Source organism: Salvelinus sp. IW2-2015, linkage group LG20 (genome assembly GCF_002910315.2).
Source record: "Salvelinus sp. IW2-2015 linkage group LG20, ASM291031v2, whole genome shotgun sequence".
In the NCBI taxonomy this organism is placed as follows: domain Eukaryota; kingdom Metazoa; phylum Chordata; class Actinopteri; order Salmoniformes; family Salmonidae; genus Salvelinus; species Salvelinus sp. IW2-2015.
The window spans coordinates 79,879,348-79,894,862 of record NC_036860.1 but is presented as its reverse complement, the minus strand read 5'-3'; the positions used below and the strand labels follow the sequence as shown (position 1 = coordinate 79,894,862).

General features: G+C 42.1%; 2 protein-coding genes across 2 annotated transcripts; both read right to left on the bottom strand.

Moving 5' to 3' along the window:
- Nucleotides 1-1,215: 1,215 nt before the first annotated feature.
- Nucleotides 1,216-3,560, bottom strand: mif4gdb (MIF4G domain containing b). The gene is given in 9 exon segments (XM_070433712.1): nucleotides 1,216-1,768; nucleotides 2,077-2,169; nucleotides 2,654-2,674; nucleotides 2,676-2,743; nucleotides 2,746-2,794; nucleotides 2,796-2,810; nucleotides 3,231-3,298; nucleotides 3,301-3,339; nucleotides 3,527-3,560. Coding segments are annotated over 9 exon segments (615 nt in total). The 3' UTR covers nucleotides 1,216-1,540.
- Nucleotides 3,561-4,737: 1,177 nt separating this feature from the next.
- Nucleotides 4,738-13,605, bottom strand: slc25a19 (solute carrier family 25 member 19). Its single transcript, XM_070449707.1, is given in 8 exon segments — nucleotides 4,738-6,628; nucleotides 8,699-8,829; nucleotides 9,099-9,276; nucleotides 9,672-9,839; nucleotides 10,189-10,297; nucleotides 10,299-10,340; nucleotides 12,506-12,679; nucleotides 13,476-13,605. Coding segments are annotated over 7 exon segments (945 nt in total). The 5' UTR covers nucleotides 12,643-12,679; nucleotides 13,476-13,605; the 3' UTR covers nucleotides 4,738-6,448.
- Nucleotides 13,606-15,515: the final 1,910 nt, after the last annotated feature.

Genomic DNA, 15,515 nt, shown 5'->3' with positions numbered 1-15,515 from the left:
ACTCTCACCCCAAGCCGTGAAGCTCCAATCAACCGTCCTCCCAGCATCCAATTCTCTGCTACACGGCACCAATAGTGTGTGACCTCATGTCGTTTTAAAAGGAAGTGCGAAAGATCCACACACAATCGTCTACCTCAGAGGCTTCTTGATCGATACAACAAAACATCTGCCAACTAGTTGTTCTTATTAGAATCAGCAAAAACTGACATATAACTTCAGCTTGACGATATTGCTGTCCTATTGGCACCACATGTACTACAAACTATTTTTCAGATTAACTTGTGATATTAACAATTCAGAACCTGATTTAGAATTCAGACCGGATAAAGAAGACGGCCTCCTATAACCATCCTTATATTGACTGGCTACACACTATCTTTACTTCATTACTTTTCATAGGCCCAATGCGTGCATGTTGGTCCAAAATTGCTTCTGAGGATGAAGATATACATTTGAATTCACCCTCGCTAGTCAGCTGTGTCTCTTCCTTGACCATTAGATCCCTGGAACTTACGAAAGTGCTTAATGAGTTCAACCCTTAGGCAGCGACGGCCTTGGACACCTAACAAGATAACTCCCTCAACTAAAAGACTGCCCAAAATGCTTTTCAGTACATTGCTTCCATGGCGTGACCGGACTCAAACAATTCAGAGTGCTTACTCTATACCTAAATACGGCTTGACTGTAAACGTTATTTTGTATCTAACTTGATTTTGGACCTGCTGTATTTAGACAGGCAGCCCAATTCTGATATTTTGCCTAATTATTGGCAAAAGAGCTAATCTGATTGGTAAAAACACCAATTACTGGTAAAACAAAATAAAGACCAGAATTGGGCTGTCTGTGTAAAAGCAGCCTATTTTGTAAAGCATTGATTGTAAGATCATAATTTGATCCKTACATTCACTTGGGCCTAATGAATGTCTAAGCTCTCGAAACGTTCTGCAGACCTCTCAAGATTCTTTGTAGAAAAAGTAACGAAYATCATCACCTTTGAAAACAGTATCAGTAACGACTGGCAGAAGATCTWTAAGATTAACTCAATCATGGTCAAGCCCACGTGACTGGAATGTGTATCTGAACTACMTATGTACAATAGTGAAARGTCTCATAACATTGGAATGTCAGAAAGCAAAGGGATTAACAATKAATAATTRGACTGGAGTAAAAACTGCAAATCGAACCCACAAAATATCCTGAAATTCAGTCAAACTTGCTTCAAACCAACCCAATTSAAATACACATCTCGCCAACAAAAACCTTTTAACAACCATTTACAATTGCACATTTCAAACCGACTATCTGGCTAGTGGAAATATCCCTGCTGCTAACCACACTGACTAGTGGCTACCCCATGYCAAAGCCCAGCAAAAAAAAGTGTCCTTTCTGGAATCATCCACTATGCAGCCCCTCTCCCAATACTATCATTCAGGGTCACATTCAGTAAACATGAAACGGGAGATTCCAACCCGAGCTCGTCCAATCCCATTTTGTTCCTATTGAACACCATCCACCTACTGTAGCCTGGCCTAGCCTCAGTCTAGTCGGTGACTTCGCTGTAGTAGTATTTRTGGGCCGTGTCGCTGAGCATCCAGCCCCCGGCTCTGAACTCCAGGATCTCCAGTAGCAGAAGACGGGCCATGGAGCTCAGGCCCTCCTGCAGTAGGAAGCCGTCCCGCAGCAGGTAGAAGAGCTCGTCCATCTTCTGTCCGTCCATCTTCTCCAGCTGGTCCCCGATGCGGTGCAGCTGGAGCACCAGGCAGTCTACCTGGGGGAAGGAAAGGAGAAGCAAAGGAGRACAAATATTAAACAAARGCATATCATCATCAGAGAAGGGGAAATCACATTCAGAGATGTACATGCTATAGCCTGAGTACATTTGTTTTCAGATTTCAAACACTAGCCAGTATATAAAGCCGAACATTTTAGCAAAAACATGTAAATTTGGTTCTCCCTTTAATCTGAAATGTATGCTTGGTAAATAACCAACATATTGCGCTTTAAGAAGTGAGAGACAATTGAAATATGTCCTCAGTTGAAATACTTAAATTGGGTGCTGTGCCATCTTTGACCCACCTCTTCCTCGTTGTTCAGTGAGTCGGGCTGAGCCAGCCTTAACAGGCAGTCAAACACAGGATGCACCAGAGCCACCATAGGCATGTTGTTCACCTGGGAGGGGAAAACACAAGGAGCTATTAACATTTCATTGATAAGAAAAGCTTCTATGGTATATATTTTGGAGCGGCAGGGTAGCCTAGTGGTTAGAGCGTTGGGCTAATAACCGAAAGGTTGCAAGTTGAATCCCCGAGCTGACAAGGTAAAAATCTGTCGTTCTGCCCTGAACAAGGCAGCACTGTTCCTAGGCCGTCATGAAAATAAGAATTTGTTCTTAACTGACTTGCCTAGTTAAATAAATGTAAAAAATAAATAAAATACAATCCATGAAGAAACAGCTCAAATAAAACTGCAGAGTACTATGCCTGATTCACACTATAGGGATGAACTGCACTGCGCTGGTTTTGGATATTGTCCTTCCACAATGTTCTTTCCAGCAATTATGGTGGATGCGTAACCAGGCCAGCTCAATCAGTCTTGTGAATAGGTTGTATATACCTCAGTTAGAATAGGGGTTCTGGAATGTTTTGGGCCGTACCTTGAGGTAGTCGAAGACGTGCGTTGCAGATGAAGGTGACGAAGCAGACCCACTCCTGCAGCGAGCGAAGCCGCGTGTCCTCCCGGCCACGAACTCCAGCTGCAGCCGGTTGAGCAGATTTCGCCGGAACACGTTTCCGTTTGTGCTTGGCCTCAGCCTGCAAGGTGTGGTAGAGAACAAGATCACACAGTCATAAGCATCTGTATGGTTCCAGTCTATGATATATACAACTAGGAAGTTAAAGCACTGATCCCGGGAAGCAAAATAGTAGGATTGGGTTGAGTAGGCTTGAGTTGCCATTTGACAATGATAAACCCCTTGATCCCCGCCACCCCTAAGCTGCCCACCCACCAAATGGTTAGGATTTGAAGACGGTAAGCTATCTAGATCTAAGCTTCATAGAGGAGCTCATTTGACTTTGTTTACAATCGAACTCCAGCTTTAGTTCACACCATGTTCTAGGCCTAGGTGTGAAGCCCTAGTCAAACAAGATAATAAAGATAATTCACCTTACTGTTGTTACCACCATACTATCAGCCAGAAAAGCAAGTAGTTATTAAGGTGAATATTACCATACCTGAACGATAGTGTAGCAAATGCGTCCTGCCTCTTTGCTGAAGACCCGGTCCTTCAAAGACTGGTCACGAGCACATTGGACACCTTCTCCAGGTCCACCGTGCTGGGCTCTGAGGGCAGAGAGAGGGCTAATCACGTTCAATAGGCACAAAATTTGACAATAACGCTCTGAAACGGCAAGGTTCCATCTGAGCTTGCCCAATAATAAATACTTGTTTTTCTTTTTTCTGTTTGCACTAATGAACATGACACTGTACTATGTACTTAATTGTAAAAACAAAACATTATCAATCTGACCGTGTTGATTTTTCACACAGACCATTATATACATCTTCACAGAATCATACATTAGGGACTGACCTTTCAGGGCTGTTTCAGCAGCTTCTGGGTCTCCAAGTCAAAAGACTGAATCTTGTAGTCCTCTTAGAGTTTTCCATTTTTTACAAGTGATACTGAAATAGACAGTGGATAGACAGACAGACTATGCTTTCAAACATAATTTCAAGCGAAATTCAAGACAGAACTATTTGTCTCAGCACAAAGCTGTCTAAAGCTGTTGTCATCAATCTGGCTGCCCCCCAGCCTCTTTCATAGGGGATATGGGGATTAAGCCAACATACGCAGTTCCTCTAATATTGCCCAAATAAAAGGTATTGGTTTGCATACAAGCAATGAAGAAACAGATTTATCATATCTTCAAATACCAATAGTTAATTGCCATTGTGGTGGTATTTGTATGTTAGAGGATGCATTTCCCACCCATCCATTGTAAAAAGTCACAATGAAATTGCATGACTTCTACTGGGTCAGGAGTTGCATTTTCAAACAAACGAAACCTTTGCAGCAGCCTAACCTCGTTCCCTGGATATGGAAGGGCAACAAGTCTGGTGCACGAGACTAGCAGCAACCTGTCCCGTTGCATCAACGCACTACATGCCAACCAGCAATAAATACCGGTAATTCATATTTCATCATTAGAGATTGGATCGGGCTAGCTAAAAATTGGCTGCTACTAAACATGCACGCAATTAATGCAAAAAGTCCGTACAATTTAGCTAGCTACCTAACTAGCTGCTAAAATTAGTAACGAAAAAACTAGCTAGCTAGTTAACGACTTGTTACACAGATAACGTAGTTACCAAGCACAATATGTTTGAAAAGGAGTTGTTGAGTGCTAGCTAGCTAAGCTAACTGACTTGCCAAGTCTGATTTACAAGAGCTCAAATTATGTTCGTTCAGGTTTCTAAATATAAACTTAAATCAAGACTTACTTTCCTAAAGTTAAGTTTGAAGCAGTGATTACATTGTACATACACACTCCACTGTGCTGTTTGCTCCCCACTTCCTGAGTGCTTCTGCGCACGCGCTGTGTCCAACTGTATAGGACAAAATGCGCGTGCACTGAGCCTAGGAGAATGTCCAGTGACGTTAAATAAACTGTTTACCCATAGCATAAACCCACATTATTAAAAGTCTGTTCTATTCTGACTATATCATCCAATGATAGGTTAATTTGCATGCATTTTCTTTATTCAAAAATAGTTCAAAAATAACAAAACATGAGTAAGTACGATACAAGTGTTTTAAATAAAAACCCAAATATAGACTGATACACCTGCCACCACTTTGTACAGTGCATCAGCCGACACAATGTCACACATATTGCACTTGGTGGGACAATTTCTGTACTCTTTCCAGCATTAAACACACACAGAATAAATATTCAATTTAATACAGTGTTAGATATGCTGTGTATAGACGTTTACCTTTAATAATTTAGCAGACTGTGCACCACAAACCATTATTCAGTGTCATATATTTCAAACTAACATACACCGTCATGCTTCTTTATTCATAATTTAGCACTGACGAGTGCCAGTTTGAGAATTTCGCAAAAAACTCCAATGCTGACCCATAAAAGCTGTTACAACAGGTTACTTGAAATTAAAGTACAGTACATCAAATAAAAGCAAACTGAAAACAGCAGATGGTAAATGTACTTTGTTATTAAATAAGCCTTACCAACCATATATAAATGGTTATAAATATTGAAACACATCCACACAGAAAGCAACAAACCCTTGCACCTCAATTAGAATGTATGATCATTTGAGTCTATTCTAACACATTAGTTAACACCACAACTTTTAGGTCAAATGTATTGAATCGTCCCTATTAAAGAGCATTCTGTGACAGGATCAACTTTGACCTGGTTCTGACAATTTATTTTTGCCTAGATCAAGCATCTCTTTCCCTTCGCTCCATGGTATCTATCCGTTTCAAGAGCAACCATTGTGTGTTATCAATTAACACACAAAACATTGAAAAGGAGAATTTAAGGATTTTTCCCCATTCCGCAGCTGTCAAAACACAGAAGAACACTTGCAGAGGTATATTCTCAGTACATGATCTAAGACAATGGTTATATCCTCCTTATGCTGCCCGTCAAATATCAGGCATTCTGCAGGTAGTTGAAACAGAATACATTGTTACAATTGTCATTTTTGGTAAATGACAAAAGTCTTCAAAAACAACAGGCATCCTGTCCTCAGTATAGACTGTGCACACAAACCATGAGTATTGTAAAAAAACAACAGCAAAGAGTTCAGTAGAGACATACTTACATCAAGGTTTTGGACATGACACCAACACATCGTAAGGTGAGGTGACATCAGTCCTTATGTGGAAGGTCCAGAGCAGCACCACACCTTGACTTTCCCAACTATAGGATACACTATAGGTAAACAGCAGTAAGGAGAGCCTTTTTTCCTTCTTCCAGCAATGTTGACCCCTATCACCAGTGGGATGGGGAGATGGCATGATACGATGTAGATGTGCGTGATTCTGCCATTCCCTCCTTTCTTTTCCAGTGCTTTGAGTTCCTCTGCTTCTTCAGTTGCCCCTAAGCCAGGYTTTCCTAAACTCGGTCCTGGCCCCCGGGTGGACGTTTTGGTTTTTGCCCTAGCACTACACAGCTGATTCAAATAATCAACTAATCATCAKGCTTTGATCATTTGAATCAGCTGTGTAGTGCTAGGGCAAAAAACAAAACGTGTACCCTTTGGGGTCCCGAGGACAGAGTTAGGGAAATGCTGCCGTAGACACTGCTCTATGMTCCATTTTTACATTTTCCCCATATTGGTTGAGGTTCAAATTTGGGGTGGTTGAGCTGATCCTAGATCTGTGCCTAAAAGCAACTTCTACCCAGAGCGCCTCTGCTCACTGGCTGCCCTTCAGGTTCTGTATGGCATTAAGGAAGAACTCATACCAGAAGAAGGTGAAGCCCGTGGAGACAGCTGCTTTCACTAGGCTGGGAGATAGGCCTTTGAGAAAGCCCCGGAGACCCTCCTCTCTGGCGATCTGGGACACACAGTCTACAAAGCCACCATACTTCCGCACCTGCATACAGTAAGCAGAGACAACACACTTCAATGTCATGTAGATSGATGCCCCGTATGARAGCCATCTTCGCTCTAATATAAGACCTGCTGTCAGGCACATGACTGAATGAGACAATGTAATGAGATTAGATGTCGACCGATAATGATTTTTCAACGCCTATACCGATACCGATTATTGGAGGACAAAAAAAGCCGATACCGATTAATCGGACGATTAAAAAAAAAAAAATTGATAATAATGACAATTGCAACAATACTGAATGTAGATGAACACTTTAATTTTAACTTAATATAATAACTCAATAAAATCAATTTAGCCTCAAATAAATAATGAAACATGTTCAATTTGGTTTAAATAATGCAAAAACAAAGTGTTGGAGAAGAAAGTAAATGTGCAATTGTGCCATGTAAAAAAGCTAACGTTTAAGTTCCTTGCTCAGAACATATGAAAACTGGTGGTTTCTTTTAATATGAGTCTTCAATATTCCCAGGTAAGACGTTTTAGGTTGTAGTTAATATAGACTATTTCTCTCTATGCCATTTGTATTTCATATACCTTTGACTATTGGATGTTCTTATAGGCACTTTAGTATTGCCATTATAGCTTCCGTCCTCTCCTCGCCCCTACCTGGGCTCGAACCAGGACACATCGACAACAGCCACCCTCGAAGCATCGTTACCCATCGCTCCACAAAAGCCGCGGCCCTTGCAGAGCAAGGGGAACAACTACTTCAAGGTCTCAGAGGAGTGACGTCACGATTGAAACGCTATTAGCGCGCACCCCACTAACTAGCTAGCCATTTCACATCGGTTACATCAGCCTAATCTCGGGAGTTGATAGGCTTGAAGTCATAAACAGCTCAATGCTTGAAGCCACAGAGAAGAGCTGCTGGCAAACGCACGAAAGTGCTGTTTGAATGAATGCTTACGAGCCTGCTGCTGCCTAGCACCGCTTAGTCAGACTGCCTCTCAAATAATAGACTTAATTATAACATAATAACACACAGAAATACGAGCCTTATGTCATTAATATGGTCAAATCCGGAAACTATCATTTCGAAAACAAAACATTTATTCTTCAGTGAAATACGGAACCGTTCCGTATTTTATCGAACGGGTGGCAACCATAAGTCTAAATATTCCTGTTACATTGCACAACTTTCAATGTTATGTCATATTTACGTAAGATTCTGGCAAATTAGTTCGCAACGAGCCAGGTGGCCCAAACTGTTGCATATACCCTGACTCGTGTGCAATTAACGCAAGAGAAGTGACACAATTTCCCTAGTTTAATATTGCCTGCTAACCTGGATTTCTTTAAACTAAATATGCAGGTTTAAAAATATACCTCTGTGTATTGATTTAGAAAGGCATTGATGTTTATGGTTAGGTACATTCGTGCAACGATTGTGCATTTCTCGCTAATGCGCTTTTGTTAAATCATCCCCCGTTTGGCGAAGTTCGCAACGAGCCAGGCGGCCCAAACTGCTGCATATAGTCTGACTCTGTTGCACAGAACGCAAGAGAAGTGACACAATTTCCCAAGTTAAAAGAAATTCATGTTAGCAGGCAATATTAACTAAATATGCAGGCTTAAAAATATATACTTGTGTATTGATTTTAAGAAAGGCGTTGATGTTTATGGTTAGGTACACATTGGTAACAACGACAGTGCTTTTTTTTGCGAATGCGCTTGTTAAATCATCACCCGTTTGGCGAAGTAGGCTGTGATTCATGATAAATTAACAGGCACCGCATCGATTATATGCAACGCAGGACAAGCTAAATCAATTAGTAATATCATCAACATGTGTAGTTACTAGTGATTATGTTAAGATTGATTGTTAAGATACGTTTAATGCTAGCTAGCACCTTACCTTGGCTCCTTGCTGCACTCGCATAACAGGTAGTCAGCCTGCCACGCAGTCTCCTCGTGGAGTGCAATGTAATCGGCCATGATCGGTGTCCAAAAATGCAGATTACCGATTGTTATAAAACTTGAAATCGGCCCTAATTAATCGGCCATTCCGATTAATCGGTCAACCTCTAAATGAGATGTCATCCGTACCTGTCCAAAGTGGGCTCTGGCTTCTTCAAACCCTCCCACCTGCAGTCTCTTTTTGATGAGGTCAAAGGGGTAGGTCATTGTCTTGCTGATGACTCCAGCACAGCTTCCACATAACAAGCTTCTGAGGTTGCCTTCAATAGAAAGGAAAAAAGCAGTAATGTTCAGGTAGTTTCTAGGCCCTATCCTTCAAAGTTATGTTTATGTGTTCAGTCAGTGGTAGTCGGGGCATATCCAGGCCCTAGTTACAAAGTTAGTTTCCTGTTTGCTAGCCAAGCCAAGGTTTATATTGTTAGTTTCTAGGCCCTATTCCCTTAACAGTCATTGGTGTGTGTGCAGTGTTGTGTATTTAAAACAGTGTCATGGTGTCAAAGGCATGACCGTCCCTATACTGGCCACTGACCTCCGACGTTGCTGTCCTTGGGCGGTGGTCCCATGAGGTTCTTGAGGACCTTGTAGAAGAAGAATTGCAGGCCTGCGTAGGGGAACACTGCACCAGTGTTGGACCCAGGCACGGGTAGAACCCAGGCCCCCTCAGTGCGGTACATGGTGGACACAGCATGTCTCAGACTGTGATACACCTATGTTACAGATTCATGCCTGTGGGTTAGCTAGTAGCTATCAGTAGCACAAGCCAAAGATTCAATGATAACACTTTAACAAAGCCAAAGTGTGGATTGCAGTCACTCCTTGTCCATAGACTGCCTTCAAGGTAAGGAAAAAATATCTAAATAAAGATATGACATTTTTCTAAACTATCCTTTTTAAGGGGTTATAAGTAGGTTATTGACAATTATTATATAGAATTACTATAAATTATATTTAGTTTATAAATAATGGTTGTCGTTTGGTTGTCGTTTGTTGCTTGGCAATTATGGGTTGCCACAGTTAATGGACTATTACTGCTTTTGATAATGGTAGAATAAGCTAATGCTTTTCGATAGATTCATACTGTATGTTTTTCTTTGTCTCTCACCTTGGGCTCTCCCTGAGCTGCGAAGCGTGTTCGCAGTGTGTCTAGTGGCTGGCAGGCTACAGTGGCAGAGCAGGCGGCCAGACGCCACACACAAGTGCACCCCCGCTGTCTGGCTGTCTAGACGGTGCTCTTGTGGGTCATCTCAGTCAGGAACTCAAAGCTGGCAAACTATGGAGGGACGAAAACACAGCCTTAAACCAAACCTTAAAGACAGATGAAATCACAGCATCAAAACAAAGTTTCAGACAAACAGCGCCAAGTTATACAGCACCGCATGAATGGAGACCACAGGGATAAAAACAATAGAAATTTAAAAAAGTGAGGCACATGACTATATATTATAATCTATCAACCCACTACCATGTGAGAGATGCTATTGAGGCGTTACAGGGCAAAGGCTGCTAGGGACAAGAGTTGAGTCAGAAAACAGCTCTCAGAATCCACTCATCAACTACAACACTGTGTGACATACACACAGGCATTCTGACAGGAGAAATGCCCCAGTGTATGTTCCTACCTGTACTGCCCGGAAGCAGACAGAGAGGAGCTGGGCGGGGATATGTCCTTCCCAGAAGGCAGCAGCCCTCTCTGCCAGGATACAACGTGATGCCTGGAACAGGCCCAGTACTTCCCTTCGGGTGCCTTGACGATACGCGCTCTATCTGCAACCTGTGTACGCAAGGAGGGGTGTGTAGTGTCAGACAGTGGAAAGAGACATTCTGCTTTAGATTCTTGTGTAGAACGAAATACACATATGCACGTACACACACACACACACACACACACACACACACACACACACACACACACACACACACACCACACACACACAGTTGTAAGTAATTCCCCAGCAAATGCTGAGCACATCATTAATGTGTGTTGCCATGGCCACCAGTGTGTTGGTGAGAAACTGGGCATGCCCAGTGTGTCTGAGGGTCTGGGTGTGGTGCTGTGAACTCATCAAAAGAATGCTGTACGACCAAACAAGTTTAGTAGCAATGAAACAAACTTCTTCAGGACTAAAAAGCTTGATTTCATGGAGTCTCACAACACTGCGCTTTTTGGTTTGAGTCATAAAAGCCTGGGCAAAGGTTATCATGCACAAATAACAGAGTTGTATGTTTACCAGAACCACTAGAGTTGGCCACAAAAACAGTGCATGAGAAGTATTCAGAGCCCTTGACTTTTTCCATATTTTGTTTACGTTACACCTTATTCTAAAATTGATTAAATAAAACAATTCTCAGCAATCTACACACAATACCCAATAATGACAAGCGAAAACAGTTTTGTAGACATTTTTGCACATTTTATTAAACACAAATATCCTATTTACATAAGTATTCAGACCCTTTGCTATGAGACTTGAAATTGAGCTCAGGTCATCCTGTTTACATTGATCATCCTTGAGATTGTTTCTACAACTTGTAGTCTACCTGTGGTAAATTCAATTGATTGGACATGATTTGGAAAGGCACACACCTCGCCTATGTAAGGCACAGTTGACAGTGCATGTCAGAGCAAAAAACCAAACCATGAGGTTGAAGAAATTGTCCATAGAGCTCCCGAGAACAGGATTGTGTCGACGCACAGATCTGGGGAAGGGTACCAAAAACATTTCTGCAGCATTGAAGGTCCAATAACACAGTGGCCTCCATCATTCTTAAATGGAAGAAGTTTGAAACCACCAAGACTCTTCCTAGAGCTGGACGCCTGCCAAACTGAGCAATCGGGGGAGAATGGTTTTGGTCAGGGAGGTGACCAAGAAACCGATGGTCACTCTGACAAAGCTCTCGAGTTCTCTGTGGAGAAGAGAAACGTTCAAGGACAACCATCTCTGCAGCACTCCACCATCAGGCCTTTGGGTAGATTGGCCAGACGAAAGCCACTCCTCAGTAAAAGAAATATGAAAGCTCGCTTGGAATTTGCCAAAAGGCACCTAAGATCTCAGACCATGAGAAACAAGATTCTCTGGTCTGATGAAACCAAGATTGAACTATTTGGCTGAATGCCAAGCGTCACTTCTGCAGGAAACCTGGCACCATCCCTACGGTGAAGCATGGTGGTGGCAGCATCATTGCTGAGTAGGATGTTTTTCAGCAGCAAGGACTGGGAGACTAGTCAGGATCAAGGCAAAGATGAACATAGAAAAGTACAAGAGAGATCCTTGAGTGAAAACCTGGTCCAGACCACTCAGACCTCAGACTGGGGCGAAGGTTCACCTTCCAAAAGGACACGACCCAAGCACACAGCCAAGACCACACAGGAGTGGGCTCAAGTCTCTGAATGTCCTTGAGTGGCCCAGCCAGAGCCTGGACTTGAACCTGATCGAACATCACTGGAGAGACCTGGAAATAGCTTTGCAGCAACGCTCCCCATCCAACCTGACAGCTCTTGAGAGGATCTGCAGAGAAGGGAGAAACTCCCCCAAATACAGGTGTGCCAAGCTTGTAGCGTCATTTCCCTAGAAGACGCAAGGATGTAATCGCTGTCAAAGGTGCTCCAACAAAGTACTGAGTAAAGGGTCTGAATACTTATGTAAATGTCATATTGCAGTTTTTTATTTTATAAATTAGCTAACGTCTAAAAACCTGTTTTTGCTTTGTCTTTATGGGGTATTGTGTGTAGATTAAGGGAAAAATATATATAATACATTTTAGAATAAGGCTGTAACGTTACAAAATGTGGAATAAGTCAAGGGGTCTGAATACTTTCTGAAGTTCCAACTTTCTGAAGTTCCAACTTACATTATGTAATTGTGTAGTAAATTAGGGTCCAAAGTGGCCATGCAACTAAAACATGCACCACAATAATATCCATCTGATGATGCTTACTGTACCTGGAATCTTATCTTGATGACATCCAGGGGGCTGATCAGGGCTCGGGTCACCATGCCTGCGGCCGACCCAGACAGGGCTGCATCTTCTGGGGCTGGAGCAGCGCCCTTAGACCCTGGGTCATAGCCCACCATGATGACTCCACAGCAGCCTCACCAGAGGACCTCAGGTCTGGGGGAGAGAAAACATGTTATACAGCACAGGKGGTTGGTGMCACCTTAATTGGGGAGGACGGGCTTGTGGTAATGGCTGGAGCGAAGTAAGTGGAATGGTATTCAATACATCAAACACATGGTTTGATGCCGTTCCATTTCCGGGATRCCATTTGCGCCGTTCCAGACATTATTATGAGCCGTCCTCCCCTCAGCAGCCTCCACTGTATACAGGGTGACTAGTAGTTTCTCTGAGAGACAGTAACTGTAAATATGGATAGGCTATTGTGATTCACGAGGAATGATTCAGTATGTTGCTATTTTTATTGGAAGCCAATTCTGTATCACTTACTTATTTGTGCATCACTGCCACTAGAGATAGTTAGTAGCTGTATAAAGGAGTCATCAGGCAAATTCCACTGATTAATCATGTGTGATGGAAGTTGACTCTGCTGATATTGACATGACACCTGCATCTAGCTGACAGCTACAGTAACTCACTGTTGTCGAGTAGCCTAACTAGCTAACTAACTACCAAGTTATTGATRAGCCCRTCCTCCTAATCAGACACATGTGGAGATCGCAAACGTTGACTGCCATTGATGATRACGTCCTTCTCTTCCGTACATTAGTTGCAGTGGTAATTCATAGTAAATACAGTAGGTATTAACGTTCTTCAAAAAATACCATAGAGGACAGGACCTTGGCATAACTATGAGGTTAGCTAGTGTAGCCACTCAATCTGGTTTCCTTCAATGTAGCTCGCCTGTAAGCTTTCGCAATTTATAGCTAAAATGCGTAGAACTGCGACTCACTTTTATGTGCTGCTCTTCCGTGGAAATGTGTGAAAGAATAGTTGGTGAAGGACAGGTAAGGCTACATGTACTTCTTCTTTTCATACAATTTAGCTACTCAAACCAATCTGGGACTGGAGAATGGTGCATATCGAACCAATCCGCATGGAGGGATGGATCACGTGACCATGCAATCCCAGTTGCACACATGTGTTCCCCTTATGACACAAGATGTCGCTGTTGTTAAGTAACCAGTTTCAACATTCAGTACTGTATCACAATGTCTGCATAGTTTCAGGTAAAGCATATTGTACAAAAGTCATCAAATTAATTAATATTGTTAAAGGTCCAATAACATTGATTTCTATGCACAATTTACGTTTTATTGACTGTAAAAAAAAATTAAACAGTCTGTGACCAAGACTCATTATATTGAGCAATCACGTTTATGTTAAAGTACAGCAGGTCAATAAAATCAGAGCTGAAGTCTGTTTGAATCCAAGGTCATATAGATGATGTGACATTTATATAAATCATTACAGAGTCAACGCTTGTGAGAAAGAACAATTAGTCGACTTTGTTGGCTCTGTTTTAGTATAGTGTGGAAGGAGGTGGTTGAGACCTGAAGATTACGTTATTTCCCAGAGTGCCTTTAGATCAGTGGGCTAAGGTGGTTGAGCCATGCAGATGAACCTGGTTGAATACCTGGTCGCTCACACATATGTGCAAGTCCAGGACCATATAGACATGAAAACACCTCTTGGCAAGAGAACCATAGTCTATAATACTACATATAGACTCTATATGAAAATAATGCCATGTTGATGATATATGTATTGTCTGTTAGATGCTAAGCTGTGCTCACACACACACACAAACAACACACACACACACACCACACACCACCCACATCCCCCACACACACACACACACACACACACACACAAGATCTCATAGTTTGACCAATTTGACTTCAGATTCCACCGTTTGTCCACATTTCTCCAAACGTCAAACATTTTGAAGTTGCTCCAAACGTCAATTTCGAGGTGTTTTGGACACCACAGGTTGCACCCCTGCTGTCACAAGTTTAGGCATTCATTTTGAATGTTTAAATAAGGGTTAAGGTTTGGAATGGGGTTAAAACCCTCCAAAAACAAAGGAGTGCCTATCTTGGCTTTGAACACACAACCCTCGGAGCCGAGGTTCGCGGTTAGGGTTAAAACAAAAAACAACTCCACAGTTAATTTAGGCCTTCTTTCTGAATGTTAAGGGTTAAGGTTTGGAAAGGGTTAAACAAAAAACATTTAAGTTCTATCACTGGGATTGGACATATAACCTTCAGAGCTGAGCTCGCAGTTCACGCTCATCTGCACCCCGGTCCACAATATCCACAACGCTCACTGTTGCCCTTAATGGTGGTTTTGGGTACCTGGACGGATGTCGGATTTCAAAGTGGATATGAGCAAACCTGGCATGCACACACACACACACACACACACATCACAACACACAACACATACATATACACTACATACCACACATACAACATGCAAGCACAACCAAACACATATACACACGTCCTGCCAGGCCCCAGCTGTGCTCACACACACACTACGAGGCATGATGGATGGGGAGGCAGATGAACAAACCCCACTGGATGTAGATGGATAAAAACAGAGGATGAATTAAGCAGCAGCAAGAGGTTGAAAAATAGTGGTCAAGTTATTTTACTAGAAACAATGCTATATATTATTAATGTAAAAGTTAAAAAATGTATGTACCAATTCCAGATTGCTCCTGTAATGGAGAATACATTGGTTGTGGTTTTAGCATTCAACTTCACCTGTCCAAGGAAAACTACCATAGTAGGTCATTCATTTGGATAATCAGTATCCCTGATGGACACTTACTACCAGTATAGTCTGAAAGGAAATATCCCATGGTGATATTGGATTTATTTTGATGTGGTGGACAGTATTCACAGAGGGTTAAAATGTTATTCTCCATTGGTTTTATCTTCAGTTTAATCCATGCATTTACATAACTCTACTTTATTGCACT